An 18,429-nucleotide genomic window follows, 5' to 3' on the forward strand; every position below is an offset into this window, starting at 1 on the left:
TGTTTTCAAGGGGAGACTGGGTAGGCACTTGAGGGAAATAAACTTGCCAGGCTACGGGGATAGAGCGGGGGAATGGGACTGACTGGATTGCTCTGCAGAGAGCCGGCACGGACTCGATGGGCCGAATGGCCTCCTTCTGTGCCGTTATGACTGTGACTAATGCGGGGATAGTTTAAAAATTTGGCCAACTAGCAAACTAAAATACTGTATGCAAGGACACTAGTGCAGTCTGTCAGTGCTCAAAGAGTACATAAGACAAGTAAACTAAACTGAAGCACCAAATCTGCAAAATGTAGCTCAGATCTGATAGTTAAATGTAACAAAAATTAAAATCTAAAGTGTTACACAAAATGCAAAAGTGGTGTTTAAATTTTATAAGCAGTAAAACCGGATAAAATCTGCACGTTTGTATCGTACATTATTGAGTTATCAGTGCTGTACTGTCAAAAATACCTGCAGAAATCCCTGCACTCGCTGGTTTAAAACAATGCATCCAGGACAATGGAAATAAATAATTTGCATTCCTCGGTTTTCATTGTTCCAGGGATAATGAGGACAACGGAAAAAAACACCTGCCTGATTTTCACAAAGGTTTGAAACTTCAGTTATCTGCAGATGATAGAAACTGTTTAAAAGAGGACAACACACACATATGCCCCATCACACTTATATACACACACATACATGCACCCTCCCCCACACACACACATATACACTGTACACTCACACACACACATATATATATATATTGTACACCCACAGATATATATGCGCCCACACACATTACACATGGCATATGGTAAACATGGTCTCTTTAAGAGATTTTTCACTTTCTCTCCCCACCCCCTCTGCTGTTTATTACAAAAAAAGCTGCTTCATTTCCTGGCACGAAGGGGGCAGATTGTGACAGCTGATCTTATTCAAGAGATGCGCATTAAAGGCAATAAACAACCTCGGTTACTGGGCTGTTTTTTCTCTCTCTCTCACTACCCCTGCAGCATCCCGGCACTGGTGGGAACAACAGGAAGATCTCAGGCGAATAGCACACGCTGCCCTGCTCCCACAGGCAGGCAGAATGTGGGAGGTGGATGCCGGAGTGGACTGAGTGATCGCACAAGCTGCTCCAATGCTGCTCCGTGGAGATTTGGGGGCGATTGGTTGAAATACTAATTTCGTCTTTGAATTGATTTCTCGCGGTAAATTCTGAGAATCCACCTGGGATCGAAGATACAATCAAAAACAATAAACAACAAGCCGACAATGAGGGACAAGAACTTCATGCCCGGGGGGGACAAAGGCAAGCCGGCCACCTTCACCGGCGACAAGAAGGCAAAGATGGCGGCAAAGACCAACAAGAAATGGATGAGACTAGCCACGGTTTTGGCCTATGTCTTGTCGGTCTCCCTCGCAGCGATCATCCTGGCGGTGTATTACAGTCTGATTTGGAAGCCGGTTAGATCCACAACTAACTCCACCCCTGACAGCACCACCGAAGTAGGTCGGCTGAATGAAGGCATGACTCCCACCGCTCTGTCCAAGCCGGGTTCTGACTCCAACGTGAACCAGGTGGTCACGGAGCAGCTTAGCACCAAGGCACTAGACTCTAAGACTTGGAAACCCAAAGCAGGGCAGGAGGAACCCCAAATGCAGGCTCTGACTGCCACGAAGGCCTGGAATGAAAGAGAGATGGAGCAAGGGGGAAGCACCACAAAGAGCTATAATCTTTTAGCGATCACTGAGGTTCCTGATGATCTGGAGGCTGCCTCAGAGAGCCAGGTCAGTGCGGCAGATGTTTCCAATACTCTACAAGATACTACAGGAACTAAGAGCCTCAAGGAGATGTCAGTGGATTCACAGGGGGTCACCCAAGCTCAGTCAATGACCAAAGCGAGCCCGAAGATCTCTGGCCATTTACAAAGTTTCTCGGAATCAATACCACTCGAGAGGGCGGTGAGCCAGAATGTAACTGAAAGAATGGATGGGGAGCAGGCGTTGAAAGCACCTACAAGGCAGTAAGACGGACCTACCGCGGCCGGACTGTAAGCACATGTACTTGTAGATATGCCATCTAGATCTTTCAAGGAATTGAATCGAGATCCCAAAATCTGGGGGTCAAACTTGTGTATAGTTTTGCACCTCGGGTAATCTCAAACTGTTTAAATATTTGGTCGTTTCACCAAGATTCCTATTTCACGCGGGTTAGTCAGTAAAATCCTCAGCAGTACACTTGGGCAATTTTTTAAATAAACTTTATAAAAATATAGGACATTGACTCTGCTGCTTTCTAGGGGACATAATCATCGTTTAAACAAGTTTCCAGAACAAGTTAGCATTAACATTTGGGATTATAATTTTACAGGAATTTTTTTAAGAGTTCACAAACGCTTGGTTGGCACCGGAAATATCTAAATTATTAGTACGTAGCTCAGTGTACTTAAAGGAGATATGGACACGTTATGAGTTAACCTCAGGTATGACAAGCTCTGTAAAATGTATCTGTACAGTCAACTATTGTATTTTAATGCTCAGATTTGGGTGCAACAAACCTTGTGAGCTTTAGTAATGGTTAGTATTTAAAAACAATAAACGTCTTAAGAATTGAATTAGTGTTTGTTTCTTACCTAGAGGTAAGTAGAAATAACATTTGACAAAACGCTAACAAGAAGTGTTTGAAATAAAATGCTGAGTGGCGAGATATGAACAATTCTGGGCAGGATTCAGGCTCCTTCAACGCTCGTTTTCAATCATGTAACGAACAAGATTTGAGTTTCTTAAAATATCTACAGTTGACTTAATTGAGCGAGGAAAAATTGAAGGGGCTCAAAGTATTTAACACGGTATTATCCCATTGGGTAAACAAAGTGACTTAGTATTGAGTTATCTGAAAATTCCTTTGTCTTGGGAAAGTGCACAGTATGTCACTAGGTAACGCCTTTCCAAGTGCATTGTTCTTGCAGAGAGACACGCAGGGGCTCTCCGACTCCACTCGGAGACTTTTAATGGAAGGTAAAACTGGAGATGATTGTGCTTTTCCAGCCGTGATAATCGTAACGTGAAAGTAGATCAACGCAACCCATGCAGCAAAGGCAGTAACGGGGCACATTTTAATTGGATAAAGAGGTCTTTGAATTTATAGGGAGAACAACGCTATTATTAAACACAGTAATGTGGTGGTCTGTCTGCAGCCCAAGCTAGAATATGTTGAACGGTGATTTACAAACTCAATCTTTAAGACATTTTATTCATAAAAACAAAATTTTAATATCTAGGTAATAAACGAGCTGCTGCTAAATGTCACCGTGAGGCTTTGATAGAGTTTTAAATTCAACATAGCCAATTAGAATACAAGTCAAAGGCGATCTTGATCAAACTTAGCACTCTGGTCGGAGCACACCTTGAATACTGCATCCAGTTTAGGTTGCTGAGACATTCAGGTGCTAGAGGGTAGAAAAAGACACGAGGCAGATTCCTAGTGTCAAAGGTCTAAACTATGAGGAAGGACTGGATAAACAGGGGTGGGAAATTAGACCTCATTGCACACATTTTTGGGACAGAAAAGAGAGGGGCGCAAAAAGGACCAAATTAGCGGGGCTATGTCCCACGCTCAAAGACGCCTGAATTACGTCCAATCCCACATTGAGTCTGGCAATTTTTCAGGTGTCCTTAGCGTCCACTTAAAACAGGTATGATAGCAAAATACTGCGGATGCTGGAAATCCGAAATAACAACAGAAAATGCTGGAAAAACTCAGCAGGCCAGGCAGCATCCGTGGAGAGAGAAATAGAGTCAACTTTTAGGGTCAAAACCCTTTGTCAAGAAGTTTGACTCGAAACGTTGACTCTATTTCTCTCTCCACGGATGTTGCCTGGCCTGCTGAGTTTTTTCCAGCATTTCCTGTTGTTATTTCACTTAAAACCGCTGGGCCCCCTTGCACATGCCAGCAAGGGCCCAGCACCTGTTGTAAGACTTCCTCCTGAGCTATGAGCAGAGCAGGATTTCCTGCTGTGGACCAACAAGTGGCTGCCAATAAAAGGTAAGAAAAACTTTCACGTGAATCCAGGAGGAGCTGGAGTGCTCTCCCCGGCTTGGGCCGTGATCGCCCTCACGTCGTTCTTCTCCCCTCCCCCCTTCGGGACTCACCTGAGGGCTGCTGCCAGCGAGGCAGGCAACTCAAATTGGATTGGATTGAAACGCAGCTCGCCCCAGTGAAGCTCAACTTCAATTGAGCCTCAGGCTTCCCGGCTGTGTGCGTGCTGTCAGTCAGCTGGTTCCCCTGGGGGTGGGAGTTAAAAGGGGGGCCACAAGTGTCTAGAAAGGAAGGTGTATAAAATAGTTAAAGGAATGAAAAAACTAAACGTGTAGTAGAAATAGAGGATACAGGTTCAAACTAGTATCATAGAATAGTACAGCACAGAATTAGGCAATTCGCGCTACAAGTCTGTGCCACTCTTCCCAGGAGCAATCCAGTTAATCCCATGGCCCAGCTCTTTCCCCAGAGCCTTGCAATTTTCTCTCTAATGTATCCAATTCCCTTTTGAAAGCTACTTGCTGGCTTTTGCAGTCTATGCCTCTGTTTATAAAGCTCAAGATCCCATCTGCTTCAAATGATAACAGTTGATGTGTCTTGTGTACATGGCCTTTCAAAAGGAGTTTGATAAAGTACCACATATTAGGCTTGTTAGTAAAATTGAAGCCCATAGGATAAAAGGGACATTAGCAGCTGGATACAAAATTAGCTAAAGGATAGAAAACAGAGTGTTGTGGTGAATGGCTATTTTTCGGGCTGGAGGGAGGTATACAGTGGTGAGCCCCAGGGTTCAGTTTTTGAAAAGTGCTGTTTTTGAAATACATTAATGACTTGGATGTACAGGGCACAATTTCGAAATTTGCAGATGACACTAAACTTGGAAGTGTAGTAAACAGTGAGGAATATAGTAATAGACTTCAAGAGGCCATAGACAGGCCGGTGGAATGGACGAACACATGGCAGATGAAATGCAACACAGAAAAGTGTGAGGTGCTACATTTTGCTAGAAAGAATGAGGAGACAATACAAGCTAAATGGCACAATTTTACAAGGGGTGCAAGAAGAGAGAGATCTGGGGGTATTAGTGCACAAATCTTTGAAGATTGCAGGATAGGTTAACAAAGCAGTTAATAAAGTATATGGGATCCTGGACTTTATATAAGGACGCGACTGCTGCCAACAAAGTTGAAGTAGTTGCATGTGCGCAGTTTGTGTTTTTTCGGTTGTTTGCTAACTGAAAATAAAATATTGTCATCACAAAGAAAACACTTTGAGAGAGAAAGGAGGGAGGGGAGGGGATGATGAAACGAGATCGCTACTGCCAAACACAGCCGCATCAGGAAAAGAAAATCTGTGCCAGAAAAACACAGTAAACGTCCATTTTTATTAGTTTTCTTTTCCTTTCCCTTCACATGGAGCTTGCGCACCGTTCAAATAAATCTCCGCAACCCTCCCCCCGTGAAAATATCATACATTAATACTTAAACCAACCTGCGCTATTATACATTATTAAACCAACACATAGCTCCATAGATTTAGGAATACAATATGACTTATTATACATTCATACTTAAACCACCACAGATTTATGCACAGAATGCTTCAGCGCAGCTTCCAGTTCATAAGAACATAAGAAATAGGAGCAGGAATCGGCCACTTGGCCCGTCGAGCCTGCTCCACCATTCAGTAAGTTCATGGCTGATCTCGGGCTCAAAGCCACTTCCCTGCCCACTCCCCATAACCCTTCACTCCCTTATCTTGCAAAAATCTGTCTATCTCCACCTTAAATGTATTTAATGACCCAGCCTCCACGGCTCTCTGGGGCAGAGAATTCCACAGATTTACGACCCTGAGAGAAGAAATTCCTCATCTCAGTTCGAAAAGGGCGACCCTTTATTCTGAAACTATGCCCCCGAGTATTAGATTTCCCCACGACGGGAAACATCCTCTCTGCATCTACCTTGTTGAGCCCCCTCAGTATCTTATATGTTTCAATAAGATAAACATATAAGATACTGAGGCAGCAGTCGCTCCATTCATAAATAGAGGCAAAGAGTACAAAAGCCAGGATGTCATGTTAAACCTATAAAACATTAGTTCTGCCCCAGCTGGAATATTGTGTCCAATTCTGGGCACCACACTTTAGGAAGGACATGATGGCTTTGGAGAGGGTACAGGAGAGATTTACTCGAATGGTTCCGAGGATGAGAGATTACAGTTACGTAGATAGACTGGAGAAGCTGGAAATTTTCTTCTTAGAGCAGAGAAGGTTAAGAGGAAATTTGATAGAGGTTTAAAATTATGAAGAGTTTAGAAAGAGTAAATAAAGATAAAGTTTCCAATGGCTGAAAGGTCGATAACCAGAGGGCACAGGTTTAAGGTGACTGGCAAAAGAACCAGAGGCGACAGGAGGAAAAACTTTTTTATGCAACAAGTGGTTAGGATTTGGATGCACTGCCTGATTATACAGATACAGATGGATACAGATTCAATAGCAGCCTTCAAAAGGGAATCGGATAAATACTTAATGGAGAAAAAACTGCAGGAATATGGGGAAAGAGTGGGACAACCAGAGATCAGGCCATCTTAGACTGGGTATTATGTAACGAGAAAGGATTAATTAGCAATCTTGTTGTACGAGGCCCCTTGGGTCGGAGCGATCATAATATGATCGAATTCTTCATTAAGGTGGAGAATAAAGTAGTTGACTCAGAGACTAGGGTCCTGAATTTAAATAAAGGAAATTACGATGGTCTGAGGTGCGAGTTGGGTAGAATTGATTGGGGAATGTCACTCAAAGGGTTGACGGTGGATAGGCAATGGCAAACATTCAAAGACCAAATGGATGAACTACAGAATTTGCTCATCCCAGTTTGGTATGAAAAATAAAACAAAAAAGGTGACTCAACCGTGGCTAACAAGGGAAATTAGGGATAGCATTATATCCAAGGAGAGGACATATAAATTGGCCAGAAAAAGCAGTAAACCTGAGGATTGGGAGCAGTTTAGGATTCAACAAAGGAGGACAAAGGGATTAATTAAGAAGGGGAAAATTGAATATGAAAGTAAGCTTGCAGGGAACATAAAAACTGACTGTAAAAGCTTTTATAGATATGTGAAGAGAAAAAGATTGGTGAAGTCAAGCATAGGTCCCTTGCAGTCAGAATCAGGGGAATTTATAATGGGGAACAAAGAAATGGCAGACCAATTAAATACATATTTTGGTTCTGTCTTCACAAAGGACACAAATAACCTCCCAGAGATGTCGGGGAACATAGGGTCTGATGAAAGGGAGGAACTGAAAGAAATCAGTATTTGTAGGGAAATGGCGTTAGGGAAATTGATGGGATTGAAGGCCGATAAATCCCCAGGGCCTGATAATCTACATCCTAGGGTACTTAAGGAAGTGGCCCTGGAAATAGTAGATGCATTGCTGATCATCTTCCAACATTCGATGGAATCTGAAACAGTACCCATGGATTGGAGGGTAGCTAATGTTACCCCACTATTCAAAAAAGGTGGTAGAGAGAAAATGGGGAATTACAGACCGGTAAGCCTGACACCGGTAGTGGGGAAAATGCTAGAGTCCATTATAAAAGATGTAATAGCAGAGCACTTGGAAAACAGTGACAGGATCGGACAAAGGCAACATGGATTTACAAAAGGTAAATCGTGCTTGACTAATCTACTGCAATTTTTTGAGGATGTAACTGGTAAAATAGATAAGGGAGAACCAGTGGATGTGGTGTATTTGGACTTTCAGAAGGCTTTTGATAAGGTCCCGCATAAGAGATTAGCGTGTAAAGTTAAGGCACATGAGATTGGGGGCAAGGTATTGACTTGGATAGAGAGCTGGTTGGCAGACAGAAAGCAAAGAGTTGGAATAAACGGGTCTTTTTCCGAGTGGCAGGCAGTGACTAGTGGGGTGCCGCAGGGATCGGTCCTTGGACCCCAGCTATTCACAATATATATTAATGATCTAGACAAGGGAACTAGATGTAATATCTCCAAATTTGCAGATGACACAAAGCTGGGTGAGAGTGTGTGCTGTGAGGAGGATGCCGAGAAACTCCAGGATGATTTGGATAGATTGGGTGATTGGGCAAAAACATGGCAGATGCAATATAACGTGGATAAATGTGAGGTTATCCACTTTGGTGGCAAAAACAGGAAGGCAGATTATTATCTGAATGGCAATAGATTGGGAGAAGGGGAAGTGCAACGAGACCTGGGTGTCCTTGTGCACCAGTCGCTGAAGGTAAGCATGCAGGTGCAGCAGGCGGTTAAGAAGGCAAATGGTATGTTGGCCTTCGTAGCGAGAGGGTTTGAGTACAGGAACAAGGATGTCTTGCTGCAGTTGTACAGGGCCTTGGTGAGACCACATCTTGAGTATTGTGTGCAGTTTTGGTCGCCTTATCTGAGTAAGGATGTTCTTGCCATGGAAGGAGTTCAGCGAAGATTCACCAGGCTGATACCTGGGATGGCAGGAATGACGTATGAGGAGAGATTGGGATGATTGGGCTTGTACTCGCTGGAGTTTAGAAGAATGAGAGGGGATCTTATTGAAACTTATAAAATTCTGACAGGACTGGACAGACTAGATGCAGGAAGGATGTTCCCGATGGTCGGGGAGTCCAGAACCAGGGGTCACAGTCTAAGGATAAGGGGTAGGCCATTTAGGACAGAAATGAGGAGGAATTTCTTCACCCAGAGAGTGGTGAACCTGTGGAATTCTCTACCACAGAACGCAGTTGAGGCCAATTCATTAAATATATTCAAGAAGGAGTTGGATATATTTCTTAAGGCTAAAGGGATCAAGGGGTATGGGGAGAAAGCAGGGACTAGGTACTGAAATTGGATGATCAGCCATGATCGCATTAAATGGTGGAGCAGGCTCGAGGAGCCGAATGGCCTACTCCTGCTCCTATCTTCTAGGTTTTCTATGTTTCTATGATTGCTCTTCGAAAGAGCTGGCGCAGACTCGATGGACCAAATGGCCTCCTTCTGTGCTGTACTATTCTATGTTTCTATAGTAAAAGATAAATTTAGGACTAATATCAGAAAATTATTTTTCACAGAGTTAATAACGTATGGTATCAACTCCAAAATATAGTAGTGGAGGCAAAAACCCAGGAAGCATTTAAGAAACAATTGGATGCTACAATGGGGGCACAATAGGATGCGAGCCTGTGGCCAACCCAAATCGTAATTAAATTATGATCTTGTAATCCAACAAGTAAAACTGATTTAATGAGAGGCCTTCAAAAGGTACAAACGCCTTCCTAGAAAATGCTGTTGTTCCCTAGTTTAATGAAGGTGTAAACAGAGCAGGTTAATGGGGGGGGGGGAAATCAACTTCTCCAGGGGCACAAAATGGGTGATAGTAGATTGACTGCCCCCTATTATACACCCTGCCTGATTTTCCTTTCCATTGGCTTCAATAGAAAGGAAAATTGGAGGCGGTGGTGGTGGGGGGGGGGGGGGGTGGGGGTTGTATAATGGGTGGCTAATCCACTATTACCCATTTTGCACCCCCACAAGGTTGAATTTTATCCCAATTGTCTTTTAAAATAGTAGTCAAAGTAAAAGTTGACTGTAATAAATGGGAGGTACAGATCAGCCATGATCTAATTGAATGGCGGAACAGGCTCGATGGGCTGAATGGTCTACTGTTCTTCCTGTGTTCCTATATGAAGGTGTTAGCATTTGTATGTTAATATTGGCACATCATTTAATTTCATAATACGTTGAACCCTAATTAAATTTGGATTGTACTTTGCTTTCCATGGTGGCCACATAAATAATTGTTTTTCTTAGTACTGTATATGGTACAGAGCATTTCTCCACAATCATTTAGAGAATTTTGTAACATTATCAGGAGGATCCATTTATTTCACTATTATAATTCTGGTTACTGAATAGCAGTTTGTGGGAAACATAGGAACAGGAAGAGGCCATTTAGTCCCTCGAACCTGTTCCGCCATTCAATGAGATCATGGATGATCTGCGACCTAACTCCTTTACCCGCCTTTGGCTCATATCCCTTAATACCTTTGGTTAAAGAAAAATCTATAAATCTCAGATTTAAAATTAACACTTGATCTCGCATCAATGCCGTTTGCGGAAGAGAGTTCCAAACTTCTACCACCCTTTGTTTCCTAATTTCACTCCTGAAAGGACTGGCTCTAATTTCTAGACTATGTCCCCTAGTCCTAGAATCCCCAACCAGGGGAAATAGTTTCTCTCTATCTACCCTATCTGTTCCCCTTAATATCTTGAAAACTTCGATCAGATCACCTTCTAAATTCTAGGGAATACAACCCTAATTTGTGTAATCTCTCCTTGTAACTTAACCCTTGAAGTCCGGGTATCATTCTGGAGTCCAGGTCCAATATATCCTTACTATACAGTGTGGTGCCCAGAACTGTTCACAGTACTCAAGGTGTGGTCTAACCAGGGTTTTGTACAGCTGCAGCATAACTTCTACCCCTTTCTATTCTAGTCCTCTCGATATAAAGGCCAGCATTCCATTAACCTTTTTGATTATTTTCTGTACCTGTCCATGACATTTTAACGATCTGTGTACCTGGACCCCCGAGTCTCTCTGGACCTCCACTGTTTTTAGCTTTTCACCATTTTATCCTTTTTAGGTCCAAAGTGAATTACCTCACATTTGCCTACATTGAAAACCATTTGCCACAGTTTCACCCATTCACTTAATCTATCAATATCCTTTTGTAATTTTATGCTTTCATCTACACTGTCTACAATGCTGCCTATCTTTGTGTCATCAGCAAACTTGGATATATGGCTTTCTATCCCATTATCTAAGCCGTTAATAAATATGGTGAATAGTTGAGGCCACAACACAAATCCCAGACACCACTTGTCACATCCTGCCAATTTGAGTACCTGCCCATTATCCCTACTCTGTCTCCTGCCACTCAGCCAATTTCCTAACCAGGCCAATAATTTGCCTTCAATTCCATGGGCTTCAACCTTAGTTAACAGTCTTTTATGAGGGACTTTATCAAATGCCTGCTGGAAGTCCATATAAATAACATTCATAGACATTCCCCTATCCACTACTTTAGTCATCTCTTCAAAAAATTCAATCAGGTTTGTCAGGCATGACCTACCTTTTACAAATCCATGCTGGCTCTCTCTCGTCAGCTGAAAATGTTCAAGGTGTTTAGTCACCCTATCCTTAATTATAGACACTAGTAATTTCCCGACAACAGATATTAGGCTAACTGGTCTATAATTCCCTGGTTTTCCTCTCTCAGCATTCTTAAATAGCAGAGTGACATGCGCAATTTTCCAATCTAAAGGAACAGTTCCTGAATCGAGAGAACTTTGGAAGATTATAGTTAGGGCATTTGCAATGTGCTCACCTCCTTCCTTTAAAACCCTGGGATGGAAACCACCTGGTCCTGGGGATTTGTCACTCTTTAGTGCCATTATTTTCTTTATTACTGTTATTTTGCATATGCTAATTTTGTTGAGTCCCTGTCCCTTGAGATTTCCAGCATGCTATCCTCTTCCTCTACTGTAAATACTGACACAAAGGGCTGGATTTTCCTAAGCCCCTGGAGTCGGGTTGGAGGCGTGCGGGCGATAAAAATCGGAGATCCGGGGGTCCCAACCCCATCCCGCCTCCAACCCGCCTCCATGTCAATTTCATAGGAGTCGGGTTGCCGACAAGTGCTGGAACCCGACTCCCAGAGGCGGGAAGGGATTAAAGGCAATTAAACTGCCTGTTAACAGGTAGTTAACAGGTAGTTTTTTGCCTATCCGCGATTTTTATTGCTGGTTTGTGGGCTTCCCGACAGCTCCAAACCACGAAAAGTTTTCGAGGCGGGACGTGGGTCTGAGGTTTTGGAGGGGTCGAGATGCCCAGTGTTCAGGTGAGTGAGGGGTGCAGGAGTGCAAAGGTAAGTGTTTTGCAAGTGTTTAAAGTGTTTAAATAAGTTTAACTTACTTTTACTTACCTTTACAGGAGTCCTGCATTCCGGTGTCGGGAGTCGGCTGCAAGAACCACAGAAGCTCCGATTTATAAAAAAAATCAGCTTCTTGGTTTCTGCAGCAAAATGATTTTAAAGTTATCCTGAGAAAGGACTGAGGCTGAATTAGCAGTTTTTCAGTGCTTGACAGCTTCAAACAGCTGTTAAACACTGATATTTCATCTGCCAAAAGCTTTTGACAGATGAAATGTCAACCTCTGACGTCACCTGTTGCCGGGTGGCCCTTAATTGGCCTGCTGAGCCCACAGGGCGGGCTCAACAAGGTCAATCAGAGGAAAATCCAGTGGGTTGGCCACATTTCCATGGAGGCGGGACAACAAGCCCGAATGTGGGTTTCCCACCTCCAACCCGCCCCCGTAGCAAAATCCAGCCCAAAGTAATTATTCAACATGTCCACCATTTCCTTATCATTAACAATATCACCGATTATTCAACAGGTTATTCATTTAAGAAGTGTTCATTTAATGAAACCTCAGTAATAATTTAACATGCACAATTTAATTCATGCTTTTTATCAACTTTTTAATAGGAGATTGGTTAATTTGAAATAGAAATTATGGTTCAGCAAGAAATGATTCACTTAGAGGCTTCTCTAATTGATCAGTGTGTTAACACAGTATGCAGTGAGCCATGCAAATCAGGAGGCTCTCAGATTTTTAACCCTGCTTTGAGTTAGCTGGTCAGTCACTGTCTAGAAGGGGCACTGCATTTGGCCCCAGCATCCTTGATTAGAGAGGAGAGAAAAAAAGGTCAGCCAGGGTTCTCACTCTTGCTAATTATCCAGTGGCCCGCTACTGCAAAGTTCATATTGAAGCCATTGTAAGAATACAAATGAACCAAACTGGTATGTCCCTGCAGCCAAGTATCTGTGGACATTCACCATCAACAACAACTTGCATTTATATAGCACCTTTAACATAGTAAAATGTACCAAGGCGCTTCACAAGAGCGTTATCAAACAAAAATTGACACCAAACCAAAGAAGGAGACATTAGGGCAGGTGATCAAAAGCTTGGTCAAAGAAGTAAGTTTTAAGGAGGGTCTTAAAGGAGAAGAGAGAGGTAGAGAGGTTTAAGGAGGGAATCCCAGAGCTTAGGGCCTAGACAGTTCAAGATACGACCACCAATGGTGGGGTGAAGGGAGTGGGGGATGCACAAGAGGCCAGAGTTGGAGGAACGCAGAGATGTCAGAGGACTGTAGGAGGTTACAGAGAAATAGAGGGGCGAGGCCATGAAGGAATTTGAACACAAGGATGAGAATTTTTAAATAGAAATGTCGTGGACCAGGAGCCAATTTAGGTCAGTGAGCACAGGGGTGATGGGTGAACGGGACTTGGTGCGATTTAGGATACAGGCAGCAGAATTTTGGAAGCGCTCAAGTTTCTGGAGGGTGGAGAGGGTGGAAGATGGGAGGCCAGCCAGGAGAGCATTGGACTAGTCAAATCTGGAGGTAACAAAAGTACAAATGAGGGTCTCAGTAGCAAATGGGCAGAGGCAGATGATGTTACAAAGGTGAAAGTGGGCAGTGGTCTTGGTGGTGGAGAGGATATGGGGTCAGAAGCTCAAAAAAGGGAGGCTATTGGCAGATACAAAGGACTAAAAACAGTGGAAGCCCTAGAGGAGTATAGAAAGTACAGGGGGGTACTTAAAAAAGAAATTAGGAGAGCGAAGAGGGGGCATGAAAAAACACTGGTGGGCAAAATAAAGGAAAATCCCAAGGTGTTTTATAAGTATAATAAGGGCAAGAGGATAACCAGGGAAAGTGGGCCATTAGGGACCAAAGTGGCAATCTGTGTGTAGAGCCGGAAAATGTAGGTGAAGTTTTAAATGAATATTTTGCATCTGTGTTCACTATGGAGAAGGACGATGTAGGCATAGAAATCAGGCAGGGGGATTGTGATATACTTGAACAAATTAGTATTCAGAGGAAGTACTAGCGGTTTTAGCGGGCTTAAAAGTGGATAAATCCCCAGGCCCAGACGAAGGGAGGAGATTGCAGGGGCTCTGACACAAAGGGCTGGATTTTCATTGAGGAGTCGGGTAGGAGGCGGGACTACAACTTTCGGGGTTGTAGTCCCGCCTCCATCGAGTTCTAGCCAACCCACGCGATTTTGACTTGATTGACCTTGTTGAGTCTGCCCAGCGGGCTCCGCAGGCCAATTAAGGGTCACCTGGCAACAGGTGACGTCACAGATTGATATTTCATCTGTCAAGGCCTTTTGACAGATGAAATATCAGCGTTTCACAGCTGTTTGAAGCTGTCAAACACTGACAATCTGTACTCTAAGTTAATTCCTTCCTCTCAGGATGATTTAGAGATCTCCCCGGAACAGAAAGCTGAATGCTGCAATTTTTGACAGCTCGCAGCCATTCTGCTTTCTGTGCCGGTGAGATGAGGGACTCCCGAGACCTGAAGGAAGGAAGGCTGTAAAGGTAAGTAAAGGTATGTAAAACTTATTTAAACACTTTACACAGACCAAACACATTTACCTTTGCACTCATGCACCCATCACTCACCTGAACACTGGACATCTCGACCCCTCCAAGCCCTTCATCCTGACGGTCCGCCTCCTCTAACTTGGCGTAGTTTGGAGCTGTCGGGAATCCCACACTTCAACATTAAAAATAGGGATTAGGCTAAAAACTGCCTGTTAACAGGCAGTTAATTGGCACTAATCCCCTTCCCGCCTCGGGGAGGTGGGTCCCAGTGCGCATCGGGTACCCGCCTCCTTTGAAACTGGCATGGAGGCGGGTTGGGTGCGGGATGGGTTTGTGCCCCCCGATTTCAGGATTTTAACCCCCCGCTCGCCTCCAATCCCGCCTCCACGGCCCAATGTAAATCCTGCCCAAAATTTCAGAACCTTTCTGGCCACAAGGGAGGTGCCAGAGGACTGGAGGACAGCTAACGTAGTACCATTATTCAAGAAGGGTAGTAGGGATAAACCAGGGAATTACAGGCCAGTGAGCCCAACATCAGTGGTAGGGAAATTATTGGAAAAAATTCTGAGGGACAGAATTAGTCTCCACTTGGAGAGGCAAGGATAGTCAGCATGGCTTTGTCAGGGAGAGATCATGTCTAACCAATTTGATTGAATTTTCCGAGGGGGTGACTAGGTGCGTGGATGAGGGTAGTGCAGTTGCTGTAGTCTACATGGACTTCAGTAAGGCTTTTGACAATGTCCCACATGGGAGACTGGTCAAGAAGGTAAGAGCCCATGGGATCCAGGGCAATTTGGCACATTGGATCTAAAATTGGCTTAGTGGCAGGAGGCAGAGGGTGATGGTCGAAGGTTGTTTTTGTGATTGGAAGCCTGTGTCCAGTGGTGTACCGCAGGGATCAGTGCTGGGTCCTTTGCTGTTTGTAGTGTACATTAATGATTTAGATATGAATGTAGGAGGTATGATCAGTAAGTTCGCAGATGACACGAAAATTGGCCGAGTGGTAAATAGCGAGGAGGGAAGCCTCAGGCTACAGGACGATATGGACGGGTTGGTCAGATGGGCAAAACAGTGGCAAATGGAATTTAACCCTGAAAAGTGTAAGATGATGCATTTTGGGAGGACCCTAGGAAGGACAGAGTATCAGAGGGACCTTGGTGTGCATGTACATAGATCCCTGAAGGCAGCAGGGCAGGTAGATAAGGTGGTTAAAAAGGCATATGGGATACTTGCCTTCATTAGCTGAGGCTTAGAATATAAGAGCAGGGAGGTTATGATGGAGCTGTACAAAATGCTAATTAGGCCACAGCTGGAATACTGTGTGCAGTTCTGGTCACCACACTATAGGAAGGATGTGATTGCATTGGAGAGGGTGCAGAGGAGATTCACCAGGATGTTACCTGGGCTGGAGCGCTTCAGCTATGAAGAGAGACTGGACAGGCTGGGGTTGTTTTCTTTAGAGCAGAGAAGGCTGAGGGGGGACCTGATTGAGGTGTACAAAATTATGAGGGGCATAGATAGGGTAGATAGAAAGGAACTTTTCCCCTTAATAGAGGGGTCAATAACCAGGGGGCATAGTTTCAAGGTAAGGGGCAGGAGGTTTAGAGGGGATTTGAGGAAAAACTTTTTCACCCAGAGGGTGGTTGGAATCTGGAACTCACTGCCTGAAAGGGTGGTAGAGGCAGGAACCCTCACAACATTCAAGAAGCACTTAGATGAGCACTTGAAATGCCATAGCATACAAGGCTATGGACCAAGTGCTGGAAAATGGGATTAGAATAGACAGGGCTTGATGGCTGGCCCGGACACGATGGGCTGAAGGGCCTCTTTCTGTGCTGTATAACTCTATGACTTGGGGTCAAATAAGCCCCTGAGGTTGCAAACAATCTGGTTCAGCCTGAGACATTGGCCACGGTGGGAGATGGAATCTGTGGCGATGGAAAGGAGTTTGTAACAGGGGCCAATGACAATGGCTTCAGTCTTCCCAATATTTAATTGGAAGAAATTGGGCTCATCAAATGCTGGATGTCAAACAAGCAGTCTGACAACACAGAAGCAGTGGAGGGGTCAAGAGAAGTGGTGGTGAGGTAGAGCTGGGTGTCATCAGCGTACATGTGGAGCCTGACGTCATGTCTTTGGATGATGCCACCGAGTGGCAACATGTAGATGAGAAATAGGAGGGGGCCAAGGATAGTCAAGGCTCAAACACAAATAATGGACACTTGGGCTTATAGAACCAACTCCAAGGAAAGAGTCAATGGCCTAGAAATTCAGTGGTGCCCTGTTTGGGGCGCCAGCCTCGCCTGGGCGCCAGAAGCACCGCCCCGGAAGTAGTCGCGGCCGCCCGTCGCAAATTCAGTTTGAGCGCCCCAGAGGGAAGCGCGGCGCTACTCGAGGCGCCCCGCATCCCTCTTGGGGCGCTGCAGCTGAATACCGCTGCGCAACGTGCCGCAGCGCCACACGCTACGGCACGGCGTGCTGCGGTACTGCAGGCCTTCCTCCCCTTCTTAAAGGGGAGGGGCCTGCTGCAGCGCGAACGCCGATCGTGAGTGCCGGCAAAAGAGCCCGGCACTGAGGAGAAGTGCCGGGCTCTTGGGACACAGCCGGCACTCCGCGGGGGGGTTGGGGGGGGGGGCGCTCAGGAGGCTGGGGACAGCGGTGCGGAGAGGTGCTGGCAGGCAGTCAGCAAAAAAAATGGCCGCCCCGCACCTCAGCGCCTCTACCGCCGTAGGTAGGCCCCCCTGAACCGGTCGCAAATTGTGACTGGCATTAAAGCAGGGGGTACTACTAAATTTCGTGATCGGGGCGGTAGCAGGGCGCTGTGCACACCGATGACGTCATCGGTAGCGGCGCAGTGCTAACGGCTAGCGCCGCCATTAGCGTCCCGCTAAATTTAGCAGGAGGCGTGGCCAGTGGCGTAAAACCCACTAAGTGCCCTCTTTGGGCGCTAACGGGTGGCACAGCCCACTGAATTTCTAGGCCAATGTCTTTAGAAGAGGAGGCAAATAGAGAAAACTGCCAAAGGTTAAATAGAAATTAGAAAGACATTTTTAAAGATGATTTAGCTATTACAGCTGAATAGTGTTTTAAGTTTTAATTTCCCCCCTTTTTCTCCAAGTCTCTTCTATTATGCTTTATCTCCTGAAAGTGGTGGTCACCTTAGAGTAAGTACCTCAACTGTATAGCTGTTGTTGGTATGAACCTGGACAGTGAGTATTGGTAAGATAGTCAAGTGTAACAGCAAATGAGTCCAGTCCAAACCTGACAGGTTCCCCTCCCCTCCCCACACACACAGAAACATACTTTTCAGTAGGGTTTATTGGATAGTGATCAGGATTTTTGTTTTCTAATGTTAAAATTCAGCTTGAATTATATAATCAAACATGGTCATTTTACAATTTCAAAACTATATAGTTTTTTCCCACAGAATGTTCACGTTCACTTAGTATCACTAGAATGCTCCTGGAACTGTGAAGTTATTTTTCATTTATTTATGGGAAGTGTTTAATACTACCTGATAACCTCTACACTACCGTACTGACAAGTTGTTTTATGTTGCCGGACTAGTAATCCAGAGACCTGGACTAATAACTCCAGAGAAGGTGAGTTCAAATTCTTTAGAATTTGAATTCAGTTTTTTTTTAAATCTGGATACAAGCTGCCATCAGTAAAGCTGTCAGATTGTCGTAAAAACCCAATTGATTCATTAATTTCCTTTAGGGTAAGAAACCTACCGTCCTTATCCGGGAGTCTGCCTACATGGGACTTCAGTCCCATTCTGAAATGGCTGAGCAAGCCACTCAGTATCAAACCACTACCAGTAGTTCCAGCTTCTCGGGGCAACTAGGGATGGGCAATAAATGCCGGCCTTCCCAGAAAGAATGAATTTAAAAAAACAATGTTATCACACTCCAGTGTAATATAAAATTAACCAGTGTCA

At 44.5% G+C, this 18,429-nt stretch overlaps 1 protein-coding gene across 1 annotated transcript in view; it reads left to right on the forward strand.

Annotated features, from left to right (window-relative positions):
- The first annotated feature begins 900 nt into the window (after positions 1 to 900).
- Positions 901 to 18,429, forward strand: part of LOC147109679 (uncharacterized) — a 52,581-nt gene continuing 35,052 nt past the window's right edge. Inside the window, exon 1 of the mRNA XM_086003778.1 lies at positions 901 to 2,039. Coding sequence (XP_085859904.1) covers positions 1,261 to 2,016 — 756 coding nt within the window. The 5' untranslated portion in view covers positions 901 to 1,260 and the 3' untranslated portion in view covers positions 2,017 to 2,039. The remainder of the gene's footprint in view (positions 2,040 to 18,429) is intronic.

This window comes from Somniosus microcephalus, chromosome 12 (genome assembly GCF_052327205.1).
Source record: "Somniosus microcephalus isolate GS21.2 chromosome 12, FLI_Smic_1.0, whole genome shotgun sequence".
NCBI classification, from domain to species: domain Eukaryota; kingdom Metazoa; phylum Chordata; class Chondrichthyes; order Squaliformes; family Somniosidae; genus Somniosus; species Somniosus microcephalus.